We start from the raw sequence: 12,160 nt of genomic DNA, 5'->3' as shown, positions 1-12,160 counted from the left end.
CGCATTAGAGGAAATATGTTCAGTCTTATTATAACGCATTTGAAGCTAAATGAGTGCCTCACTGACTTCAGAATCTCAGTGGTTGGGAATGCAATGGAAAGTTCAGAAAGAGACTTCAGGGCTAGAGGGTATTTTATTCCATCATTGATCTTCACCTATGAAATCAACCTAAATCTCTGACACGTGGATGTTCTTTCATCACTTCCATTCCTCAGAGGTTGTCTTTCCACTCTGTTGATGGTATCATTTGATATACTGAATTCCTGCATTTGATGCATGTAAGGTTGCAGCTTCCTTCTTTTGCTGGTAGATACGTAGTTTCCCAGCACCATTTGTTAATGAGACTGTCCTTTCCTCCTTTGTGTAGTCTTGGCACCCTTATCAAAACAATTACATAATGGAAAAGATATTTTGCGGCATTCTGTTCTGTTCCATTGGCTTATTATATAGCCCAGGGAATGATGCACAATACCCTTAATAAACCATAGTGGAAAAGAATTTGAAAAGAATATATATATTGTATGTATAAGTGAATCACTTTACTGTGCAGCAGAAATTAACACCACATTGTAAATTAAGTATACTTCAATCAAAGAAATTTAAAAAAAATACAGAAAAAAAAGAATATATTCCCCTTAAGTCATGATAGTCTTTTAATGCGATGTTGATTTTCACTTACTATTATTGATTTTTGCATCATTATTCATTAGAGATTTTATTCTCTGGTTTTCTTATAGTGTCTTTGTCTCACTTTGGTATTAGAGTAATTCTGGATTCATAGAGGGAGTTTAGAACTGTTCCCTTTTCATCACTATTTTCAGGAAGACTTTAAGGAAGGTGGGTCTTAATTGTTTATAAATGTTGGGTAGAATTCTGCAGTGAAGCTATCTTGCTTTCCTTTGCTGAATGGTTTTTGAATACTGGTTCAATCTCCTTGAAAGTTATAGGTTTGTTCAGATTTTTATTTTCTTTATAATTCGGTCGTGGTAGGTTCTGTTCTCTATTTCTTCTAGGTTATCCGGTATTTAGGCATAGAATTGTCTTAATATTTTCTTCTAAATTTTTAAAAAAATTTCTGAAGAATCAGTTGTAACCTGCTATAATATCCCCTCTTTGATTTCCAACTCAGTCATTTGAGTCTTCCCTTTTTTGTTAATCTAGATAAGGATTTTTCAATTTTGTTATCCTTTTCAGATAACTGTGTTGTACTGTTGTCACTTTCTCTAGTTTTATTCTCCATTTCATTTGTCTGTAATCTAATCCTTTTGCTACCTTGTGCTACCTTAAGCGTATTTTGTTCTTCTAAGATCTTTTTATTTTGCTTTTTTTTTTAAAGGAATTTTTTGGTCACCTTATACATTCACAAGGTAATTTATCTAGGTTTGGAATAGAATAAGTATTTTAAAGAAAAATGGGGACTTCCCTGTCAGTCCAGTGGTTAAGACTTCACCTTCCAATGAAGGGGATGCTGGTTTGATGGGGAGCTAAGATCCCACATGCCTCGGGGCCAAAAAACCAAAACATAAAACAGAAGTATTGTAACAAATTGAATAAAGACTTTAAAAATGGTATACATCAAAAAAAAAAAAAAAAACTTAAAAAGAATAATGCATTCTCATCAAAGTTTTTTTTCTCCTATTTTGATTTCTCTTTATTTTATCTATATGAAATGATTGATGCTAACTAAACTTAGAGTTATACACCAGGACATTCTGCTCATTTTATCTGAAAATCCTTTTATGCTAATTTCCCTATGTAACATTATCCTATTTCAGTGGATTCCCATGTCTCTCTGAAGTTTTTCACATGTAGGGATGTGATAAAACATACTTTATAGTAGATGTTATCTAACAGATACTGCCTTAAAAATATTGGGGGTCAAAATGAAGTTACTGCATATTTGGTCATCTAGTTTTACTTTATTTAGGATACAAAGTAAACAATATACCTCCCTACTAAATGCAGTTAGAAATATTGCAACTTAATTATCCTTTAAATGGAAATAAATCCCAGTGTCTTTTGAAGACTGTATTTTTCAGGCTTTGTTACCCACCCTTGATAAAACTTTAAGAAATAGAAAGTAAAGAGCTAAAATATATTACAATTTGTAAATAAAAAGTGAAACATTCTAATTACATTCATAATGAACATATAATCAATTTGAAATTACATTATGTTTTTATGTATTTAAGTAGAATTTAATAAACAAGCTTTTGGGAAAGATACTTAAAAGTAATTCCGCCTGGCTTCCTAGGTGGCGCAGTGGTTAAGAATCTGCCTGCCGAATGCAGAGGTCACGGGTTCGATCCCAGCTCCAGGAAGATCCCACATGCCGCGGAGCAACCAAGCCCGTGTGCCAAAAAAAAAAAAAAAAAAAGTAATTCTGCCAAGTGTGGAATAGAGTAAGTATTTTAAAGAATAATGCAGTTCTCATCAAAAGGAAAAAAATTTTTTCCCCTATTTTGCATTCTCTTTTTATGTTATCTATATAGAATTCTGGATGCTAACTAAACTTATTATAATAATCGTTTCACAGTATATGTAAGTCAATTAATTATGCTCTGTAGCTTAAACTTATACAGTGATGTTTGTCACTGTATAAAGTGTTGCTTATACAACTCATATGTCAGTTTACAGAGTTGGTTTTAGAAAGGCAAATAATTAAAACGTTGGATAAAAGAATAATGCATTTTGTAACAAATTTTAAAAAATGTATTCCTCTTTTTAAGGCAATTTTTAGTGACCTAAATGACCACATGCCTTAGTCTTCTATCTCAGACCTCCAGGTACTGTCCCTGAGTTTGTTGAACTCAGCACTATGTTGAGTTTCCTCTTCTGTGTGAATGGGGAATAGAAACAGAAAAGCTGTTTTTTAGGGTGCCAGTATTAAATAGCCCATTTCTATCCAGGCAGTTTGTATTTGTTACTTGAATACAGAGCGTAGTCCCGTTCTTATTTCTTTCTTTCCTTTTTTTTAAAGAGTAAGCTTGGGCCTTCCCAGGTGGCCCAGTGCTTGGGAGTCCACCTGCCAATGCAGGGGACACCGTTCAAACCCTGGTTCGAGAGGATCCCACATGCTGCAAAGCAGCTAAGCCGCTGTGCCACAACTATCGGAAGTCTGCACACTGCAGCTACTAAGCCCACATGCTCCTAGAGCCCATGCTTTGCAATAAGAGAAACCTCCACAATGAGAAGTCCCTTGCACAGCAACGAAGAGTAGCCCCGGCTTGCCATAACTGCGCTCAGCAACAAAGATCCAATGCAGCCAAAAAAAAAAAAAAAAAAAGTAACCTTTTAAAGAAAATTATTTAAAATTTTTTCTTTGGCTTTGTTGGGTCTTTGTTGCTGCAGGCAGGCTTCCTCTAGTTGCTGTGTGCCAGGGCTACTCTTCCTTTCGGTACCCAGACTTCTTATTGCGGGTGGCTTCTCTTGTTGCAGAGCACCGGCTATAGGCGCGTGAACTTCAGCAGCTGTGGCACTCAGGCTCTAGTTGTGGCCCCGGGGGCTCTAGAGCCCAGGCTCAGTAGTTGTGGGCAGGGGCTTAGTTGTTCCGCGGCATGTGTGATCTTCCCGGACCAGGGCTCCATTGGCAGGCAGGTTCTTAACCACTATGCCACCAGGTCCCCATTCTTATTTCTTAAAGTTGCTTAAGTTAATTTCAATTTAGGAAATGCACCTGGATCCAACCAATGGCCAGCGTCAACCCCTCCCTCTCCCCTCTGTGAGACCCAAGTTCTCAGACCAGTGAATTGCTTCAGCCTCACTAGCAGGCCGTCAGAACAACCTGCTGTGAAAAACAGCTTTTTATTTAAACCCTTTTAGTCTTAAGAGGAAATAGCTTGGGTTCCGACATAACTGCCCCACACAGCCGTAAGCTTTTACTGGAAATTGTTACTTACGGTAACTTAGAAGAATCCGGTAACAGGCCCACCAACCCCTCCTTGCCCCTCCCCCCCGCGCTGCGCGCGCACACCTGGGCGCCCCGCCCCTCGCCGCTAGCGCTCCGCCCAGGCCCCGCCCCGGAAGCCCTGCCTCTAAAGCCAGGAGCCCTTGCCTAAGGACCCGGAAGCGAAGAGCGTGGAGACCAGGTCACCGGGCCGGGCAAAAGTTTCTTTCTAGTGTAAATTTGTACAGCCCCCGCCCCCTCCGCGCCGCACCCTTCGCTGTGTAAATCCAGACGTCGCCGTTGCAGGTCGGGTATCTTTTCCTTTGTGTTTTCATTTTTTCTGAGGCCTCTCCGTTACCTTGGCTTTTCCACCTTCGGTCCACGTAGACACCGCCTTTGGCGACATTTTTCTGCTTGAAACTCTTTAGTGCCTCCGCCCTCCCCCCTGTAAAGTCCTGTTCCGCGAGGTGGATTCGCGCCCCCACGCCCGCCAACCCCACCCCCACCCCCAGCCTCGCCCTCTCGGCCCCTGGAGGCAGCGCCGGCCGCCCGTCTCCCGGAGAGGCCGCGTCCTCTCCCTGCTCCTGGGATCCTGGGGAGCCCGCCCCTCCTGAGACCCCCTTCCTCCCAGCGGCTCGGTCCGCGCCTCGGTCCTCGCCTCTCCTCAGGCCGGTCCTTCTGCTCCGTAGGCCTCCGGCTCGTCGTCAGCCTTTCCCTCACCCCTCCCAGGAGGAGGTGACCTGGGTCAGCCGCGTGACTCCTAGTGTTGTTCCCTGTCACATTCAACTCCATTGGAAAATGTGCTTTTCCAGTCCGCGGGCTTCTCTTTCAGGCGCCAGCCCAGGAAATGGGCGAGCAGGGGTATCAGGAGAAGCAGAGACAGAGCGACGGAGACAGATTAAAACTGAGGAGAAAAGCATGAGGAGAACCAGTGGGAACAGAGAGAGTGGCTGAGGGACTTGCAAAGAGATAGTAAAGTGAAAGAGATTAAGCCTTGAATTTAGCAGGTGAATAAAATCCAGAAGTAAGTTGAAAAGCCAGATCACCAGGAATTGGAAAACAGCATAGGGAGAGCTGCCCTGGTTCAGTGGAAGAAGGAGGGGGAGGTGAACGGCGGTAAGGTACGTCACAGGTGCAGAGGATAAAACATGGAACCGTGGCCTTCAGTGCATCGTGGTGCTGGGTCAGAAAGAGGCCAAAGGGTGACAAGAGCAGAAGAAGAAAGAAGAGCATGGCCACCTGGGTTGCCGGAGAGAAGGGAGAGTAACAGAGTTAGAAGGGGTGTAACCCACAAGGCAGAGAGGGAGCAGAGATGAGGGAAGCAGGAGGCAGAAATACAGATTTTTGACAGAATCAGAAAGGTTGGGGAGAAAGAGCATCTCAAGGGGGAACAAGTTGCAGAGTGGGGGCAGGACCTGTGTGAGGGAAGAAATAGGAGGGCAGGAGCAGCAGGAGAGCAGAGGGGAACAAAAAGAGAGGCAGAGACCGGGATGAAATAGGGAGACAATGAAATGCAAATATCTAGTAGTTCAAGTAGAGGAGGTAAATTGGATCCAAGTGAGTGGTCAGTTGTTTGGATATAGATGATTAAGTTGTGATAATATTGATTTGTGGTCTTTAGAATCTAATACATTTAAAATTTCTTTAAATTATACAGATGAGGATGAAAATTGCAAATCTTCTGTCTATTAGGCTTGTGCCTTTTGCTATTATTTGTATCAGAAGATAACTTCCATTTGCAAACCCTACTGAGCCAGGGGGCAGTGTCTTGATTCTCTTAGTTGTGAGTCACCCCTTTCCCTTTTCCTGGCATGGGGTAGAGATCAGGGGAGAGGAGAAGTTGGGCAAGAAATGACTGACTCTGTCACTGTGTGGTAGCTTTTTTTTTTTTTTTTTTGGGCACACGGGCTTAGTTGCTCCGTGGCATGTGGAATCTTCCTGGAGCAGGGATCGAACCTGTGTCCCCTGCATTGGCAGGCAGATTCTTAACCACTGCGCCACCTAGGAAGTCCTGTGTGGTAGCTTTTTAAGGGAATTTTTTTTTTTTTTTAAGGATTTACATTTTTCTTTTCTCTTCACATCTGGTTCTTTTTGTAGCTTGGAATAAATCTTCATTCAGTTCCTTCTTTTCTATAAATCATTTTTGGCTTATGAAATACGCTTTTTTAGTCTCCAGTATTCTACTTATGTCATTCTTTTCTAAATGTGATAGTTCCTCAGTTTTTGTTTTAAAACTTTACTGGATTTTTAGATTAAAAATAATTCACAAATTATTTCTTTCTCAAATTTGTTTCAGATTCATTCCTTGCCTGAGTGATTTCTTCTTTTCATCTTATATATTTGGAGTTTTCTTCGGTAAGTATTATTAATTTTACACTATTCTGAAGAGTGCTTTGCAAAGATATCAATGATCTTTTATATTAACAGTCAAAACCTCGTTTAACCAGTTAGTCTGCCTTCTAAAAAAAGTTTCCTTTGCTCAGGCACATGAAACACGGTCCTGATGTTAAATGGGACGGATGATAAGAACAAACTGTGCCCACTGGCCCATCAGGTGACCTTTTCAGAATTCAGTTACACCTGGTTCTGTTCACTCAGCTCAGACCTTGTGATAAATGTCTCCCCTCTGGGGCTCACCGAGCCCACCTGTAACATGGCGATGAAAGACTAGACCAGAAACTCTGAGCAACACTGACCCCTGAAATGATTGGCCAAATTGGGTGTGTGTCTGTGTGTGGCAGTTCTGGTTTGGAGGGTGTGTCCAGTGGTAATTAGAATTTTAAATGGATCCTGGTCCTCCCAAAATGAAAAACAAAAAATAAAACAGTAGGATGAAGGCAGGAAGATATGTTCAGAATCAATGAGACTATCATCGGATGTCTTTCATGAATAAGAAAATCTGAAGGGAGATTTTGTAACTTCCTGACACTCAGACCTCCACTGGCTTCCATTTATCCTCAGGACAAAATCCTGACTCCTCACTGTGACTACTCAGCCCTGTATCATCCTCAGGGCCCTGCCAGCGTCTCCAGCCTCATCCTGGGAGCTGACTCTTTTCTCATGGTTCACTTTGTCCTGGTCACATTCATCTTTTCTCTGTTTGCAAACACCAAAACCATTTCTGTCTGACGTCATAGTTTTTGTTCTTAACTTTTGCTTTTAAGTCACCTCGGCTCAGGCCCTTTGTCCCCCTTAAGGTCTAGGCTCAGGCAGGTCTCCCCATTCTGCCTTGACAATCTCTGTCGTTTTAATCAGTTTTTATTGCCTTTAATGTCAATCACCCTCATCTGAAGGCCCTTCTCCATTGATTATTTTGAGTTTTTCCTGGTTACCCTTTATTGAAGGGCTCACCGTGTTTCTCTTCTAACCAGGATGACTGCAGTACCTGATACTGGGGATGTCTTTAGATTTTAGGACTGTGCGTTGGGCTGAATAGTCCTCAGGGAATACCAAGAGAACAGGGCAGGTGATGAGGATGTTTCCTGTATTTTGGACAGTTCAGCTGTAAGTGATCTTTACCCCATGTGGCTACTTAATTACTCAAAAGAAGAGCCAAAAAATATAGGAAGTCCTAAAAAGCCCTATAGAACCGCTGTCGTCATGCACTGTGCTGAGGCGTCGCTGTGTTTAGTCTGCTCTACTGTAGCCCCCGGGTGTTCCAGGCTGTGCACATCCAGGGACCATTTGCCCCCTTGGACAGAAGCTTTGCCTTCCATTAGGTCATCTGCTCCGTCAGCGATAGTGATTTCACTGTGCTAAGGGTAGGCAGAAGGAGAACCTAACGGGACATGAAGGAGGCCCCCCGCTAAGAGCTAGAATATCTTCCAAGTAGGTGTGAGTGGGGGAGAATGGGAGACAGACTTGGGGACCCTCTCTTTGAGACTTCCCCCCGATCTCAAATGTCTTTGTACCTGGACTCCATAATACCCCAGGTGATCGCAAGCTTTCCCAAAAGGGCCAGTTTCTTGATTTGCATACTGGATGCCCAGTGTCCTTTGGGTGGCAGCTTGCGTGCATTCCTGTTGTGATCCCTTTGCCCAGAAGTCCCTGTGCCTTTTAGTCTCATTTAGTCAGTCATGCGTGGAGAAGAGGTAGAAACGTGGGGAAAGTGGAGGGGAGCCTGGAGGGGTCTGCAGGAGGGATATGGCCAAGTGGGGGCATCAAGATGAGCCCAGTGGGGACTTCCTAGGTGGCGCAGTGGTTAAGAATCCACCTGCCAATGCAAGGCACCTGGGTTCAAGCCCTGCTCGGGGAAGATCCCACATGCCACGGAGCAACTAAGCCCGTGCGCCACAGCTGTTGAGCCTGCACTCTAGAGCCCACGCGCCACAACTATTGAGCCCGTGTGCCACAGCCCACGTGCCTAGAGCCCCGGCTCCGCAACAAGAGAAGCCACCTCAATGAGGAGCCCGTGGACCACAATGAAGAGTAGCCCCCCGCTCACTGCAGCTAGAGAAAGCCCCAGTGCCGCATCGAAGACCCAACCAAACACATCCAATAAACAAATTAAATAAATACATTTATAAAAACAAAAAACAAAACAGCCCAGTGAATGATGGATGCACCTGTCCCAAATGTAGCTGTGGGATCAAGGGGTGTGTGGATCTGTTGGACAGGCATGTCTCAGTTCAGGCTGGAGAACCTGAAAGTGCATTTGTTGGAGACCCTGCATGGAATGGTTTGAGGCGCCCTAGAGTCTTAGCTCAAGTTCCCTGGGACATTGATGCTGAGGCTGACATTTGCCTACATGGGTTTGATTTGAATAACTCACAGTCACACATGAGCAGCAGGGAAGGAAGTGGAATTCGGCTGAGAGAAGTGTTATCCTCCACTGTTAGACCTATGGCATGAGCTGAGTCCACAGGGAGCTCTGGGTGCAAGAGGATGGGTGCCTTGGTCTTGAGGGGCTGGATCTAGAGGGTGCCCCCCAGAATACTCCACATACTGGCTTTTGGCTCTTTTAGGAGGGCAAGCAGCATCATGCAACCCATGGAGTGATACAGGGAAGATCTTAGAGATCATTTTTTGCGTTAACTTTAGTATCTTTGAGTATTTGGGGTTGCAAGTGAAGAAAGTTTCAAGTGCATTTGGAAAGATACGAAGAGAATCTCAAGTGTTTCCTTGGAAGATGTTGGGGTCTCCCTGGGGCATGTACATCGTTGGAAATATCTCTCTTTTTAATAGTTTTTGGAGAGTTCAGTGTTTTGCCTGGGTCACTGTAAATGAAAATATGACATCTTGTGTCTGGTGGACCCTTGGGTGCCCTCTTATGTATCATCCCTCATGCATGAGTTATTAGGGCTTGAAATGTTTTCTGTGATTGTGTAACAGAATGCAGGGATGGTTATGGGCTCTGTGGAGACTGTGTTAGACCCCATGAGAGTTTCTAAGTTTGTCTGAGTCCAGGCTGGAAATTATGAGTACTAAGCTTAAGGTTGCAGAATGTTTTTAGTAGGGAGGTCCTCTTAGGTATGGATCTATGGGCCCAACTTGAGAAGAGTCCTAAAAAACTAGTGTCGTAGGGAAAGAGTGTTCCAAGAATCTGAGGGCAGCAGCACCACAGAGATCTGCAGTCTGGGGGCTCATTCTTGGGAGGAAGCAGCTGCAACTTTCTTGCTGCCAGGCTACTGCAGGGTACTCTACTATGCACTCTTGTCCCTCCCAAAATATGCACACGCAGAGGCACAATACAGAGAACAGGGAACTGTTGTGCTCTGTTGGTGGATGTGTAAATAGTACTGCTATATTGTAAAACAATATGGCGGTTCCTTAATAAATTAAACATAGAACAGGCACACAATCTAGCAAACCCAATTCTGGCAGATATCCAAAGGAAAAGAAATCAGTGTTTTCAGGGACATACCTGCAGTCTCATGAGTATTACAGTATTTGCAGTAGCCAAGGAACAGAAGCAACCAAAATGTCTGTTGACAAAAGAATGGGTAACAAAATCGTGGTATATAAACATTTACTGTATAATGTATAGTATGTATATAACATGTATAATGAAATGTTATTCACTATATATAAATATAAAAAAATCAAGGATCCTGCATTTATGACAAAATGAATGAACCTAGAGAACATTATGCTAAGTGAAATAAGCCTGACCAAGAAGGACAGATATTGTATGTGGAAACTAGAATTATCAAACTCATGCAGCCATGTCTAGAAAGGTTGTTACCAGGAGCTGCGTGTTAGGGAAAATGGGGCGATGTTGGTCAAAGCATACAGATTTTCAATTGTAAAATGAATGAGTTCTGGGGATCTCATGTACTGCCTGCTGCCTGTACTGTTCCTATGTATTTGAAATTTGCTCAGAGAGACTCAATTAAGTGTCCACACAACACACACACAAAATAGTAATTCTTACTTGATGGAAGTGTGACTTACTTGACAGTGATAATTATTCACAGCGTATACATCTGCCAGAGGATCACTTTGTATACCTTAACTTACATTTATATCATTTTCATTAGTCAGTTATACCTCAGTAAAGCTGGGAAAGAAAAAGAAAGTTGGGAGATGTGCTGAGCTTGCCTCCTCTGAGTGGTGCTGGTCCCAGGCTTCCCATCAGATTGATGAGGCATTTTGCATATACATGTTTTGTACCCTCTGATCAGAGATTCCCTGGCAAATAGTTTGTGTGGGGCCAAAGCTTGTTAATAGTTAAGGTGCCCCAGGTGATTCCGTTCTGGATCCATCATGCGCATTGTGACTCTGAGTCCTCCCGTTCCTGGGGGCTGAGGGTGAGGGGCTCTGCTCTGCATGGGGATGGATCAGGGCCTGGTCTGTGACCTGAAGAGGATTGTTGGGTCCAGCTGAGGGTCTCACCAGGGGGGAGTGTGATCTGAAGGAAAGTGGGGAAACTCCCTTCTTCTTTGTGGGAGTTTACTGCCCTGAATCCCTCCTGTGACAGTGGGCAGCAGAGGACTGTCTATTCCACATGGTGAGGTCTTCCCTGTGTATGTGGTTGTGGCACAGGAAGGGGGTATGTTGATTCTAAGCATTAAACAGCATCTTTTCCACTTGCAAGGTCAACCTCTAAAGACTCATGTTGTCTGAGGGAAAAGCCCGTAAGAGGAGGAAGAGGAAGGAAAAGGAGTCAGGAATGGCTCTTTCTCAGGTAAAATCATATTCTTGGTTGATTCTCAGTCTTTTTTTCTGAAATACTCTTCTTTGGACTCACTAATCTTGTCCGACTCTGAAGTGTCCTTCCTGACACCTGTACACTCACAGTCACCTAGGTCCTTCCCTCAGTCCCTGCTTAGATTTCATACCCATAGATTGGAGATGTGGTATCTGTGCTCTTAGGCAGCAGGGATTGTTTAGGGCCCCACCTGGATGCACTGTCTGCTCTCTGTCAACCAGGATAAAGAAGCAGCACTTGGAAGTCAGGTATTATGCACAATACCTGGTAAAATCTGAAAATCAGACCAATTAGGGGCAGTTTGTTCTGACTTTTTTCTAAGGCAATTCAAGCTAAAGATGTACGTCACTCTCTTTAAATCTTAACGATTGGCAATAGAATGGAAAGTTCAAAAATAGACATCGGTGATAGAGAGTTTTTTAGTTAATCATCAAATTTAAACTGTGAGAGACTTCCCTTGTGGTGCAGTGGTTAAGAATCCTGCCAATGCAAGAGACATGGGTTCGATCCCTAGGCCCACAAGAGAAGCCAGCGCAGTGAGAAGCCTGCATACCACAACTAGAGGAAGCCTATGCGCCGCAATGAGGACCCAATGCAGCCAATAAATTAATTAATTAATTAAAAAAATTAAACTAAATTCAATCTAAATCTCTAGCAGTTTGGAAAATTTTTTTAAAAAATAAATTTATGTTATTTTTTGGCTGTGTTGGGTCTTTGTTGCTGCGTGTGGGCTTTCTCTAGTTGCAGTGGGCGAGGGCTACTCTTCGTTGTGCTGTATGAGCTTCTCAGTGCCGAGGCTTCTCTTATTGTGGAGCACGGGCTCTAGGCGTGCAGGCTTTAGTAGTTGTGGAACATGGGCTCAGTAGTTGTGGCTTAGTTGCTCTGTGCCATGTGGAATCTTCCTGGACCAGGGATGGAACCCATGTCCCCTGCATAGGCAGGCAGATTCTTAACCACTGCACCACCTGGGAAGTCCTGGAAATTCTTTAAATCACTTTCATCACCTCCATTCCTTAGAGGTTTTCTTTTCACTCTGTGGGTTGAATCCTTTGACACAGAAGTTTTTACCTTTGATGCAGGCAAGATTCCAGCTTCATTCTTTTGCTAGTAGGTATCTATTTTTT

General features: G+C 43.5%; 1 protein-coding gene across 3 annotated transcripts in view; it reads left to right on the top strand.

Moving 5' to 3' along the window:
* Positions 1-4,062: 4,062 nt before the first annotated feature.
* The window catches only part of LOC130838429 (zinc finger protein 160-like), a 65,801-nt gene continuing 57,703 nt past the window's right edge, over positions 4,063-12,160 (top strand). For 2 of the 3 annotated variants that reach the window (XR_009049665.1, XM_057711509.1), the window contains exons 1-3: positions 4,063-4,192; positions 6,183-6,241; positions 10,923-11,012. Coding sequence is in view for 1 of the 3 variants with exons in the window: in XM_057711509.1 (XP_057567492.1) it covers positions 10,941-11,012 (72 nt within the window). In the remaining 2 variants the exon portion in view is untranslated. The remainder of the gene's footprint in view (positions 4,193-6,182; positions 6,242-10,922; positions 11,013-12,160) is intronic. The other variant, XM_057711510.1, reaches the window with a different exon arrangement.

This window comes from Hippopotamus amphibius, chromosome 16 (genome assembly GCF_030028045.1).
Source record: "Hippopotamus amphibius kiboko isolate mHipAmp2 chromosome 16, mHipAmp2.hap2, whole genome shotgun sequence".
Classification (NCBI taxonomy): domain Eukaryota; kingdom Metazoa; phylum Chordata; class Mammalia; order Artiodactyla; family Hippopotamidae; genus Hippopotamus; species Hippopotamus amphibius.
Note: the sequence above shows the minus strand (reverse complement) of the source record. Positions and strands in the feature narration are given on the sequence as shown.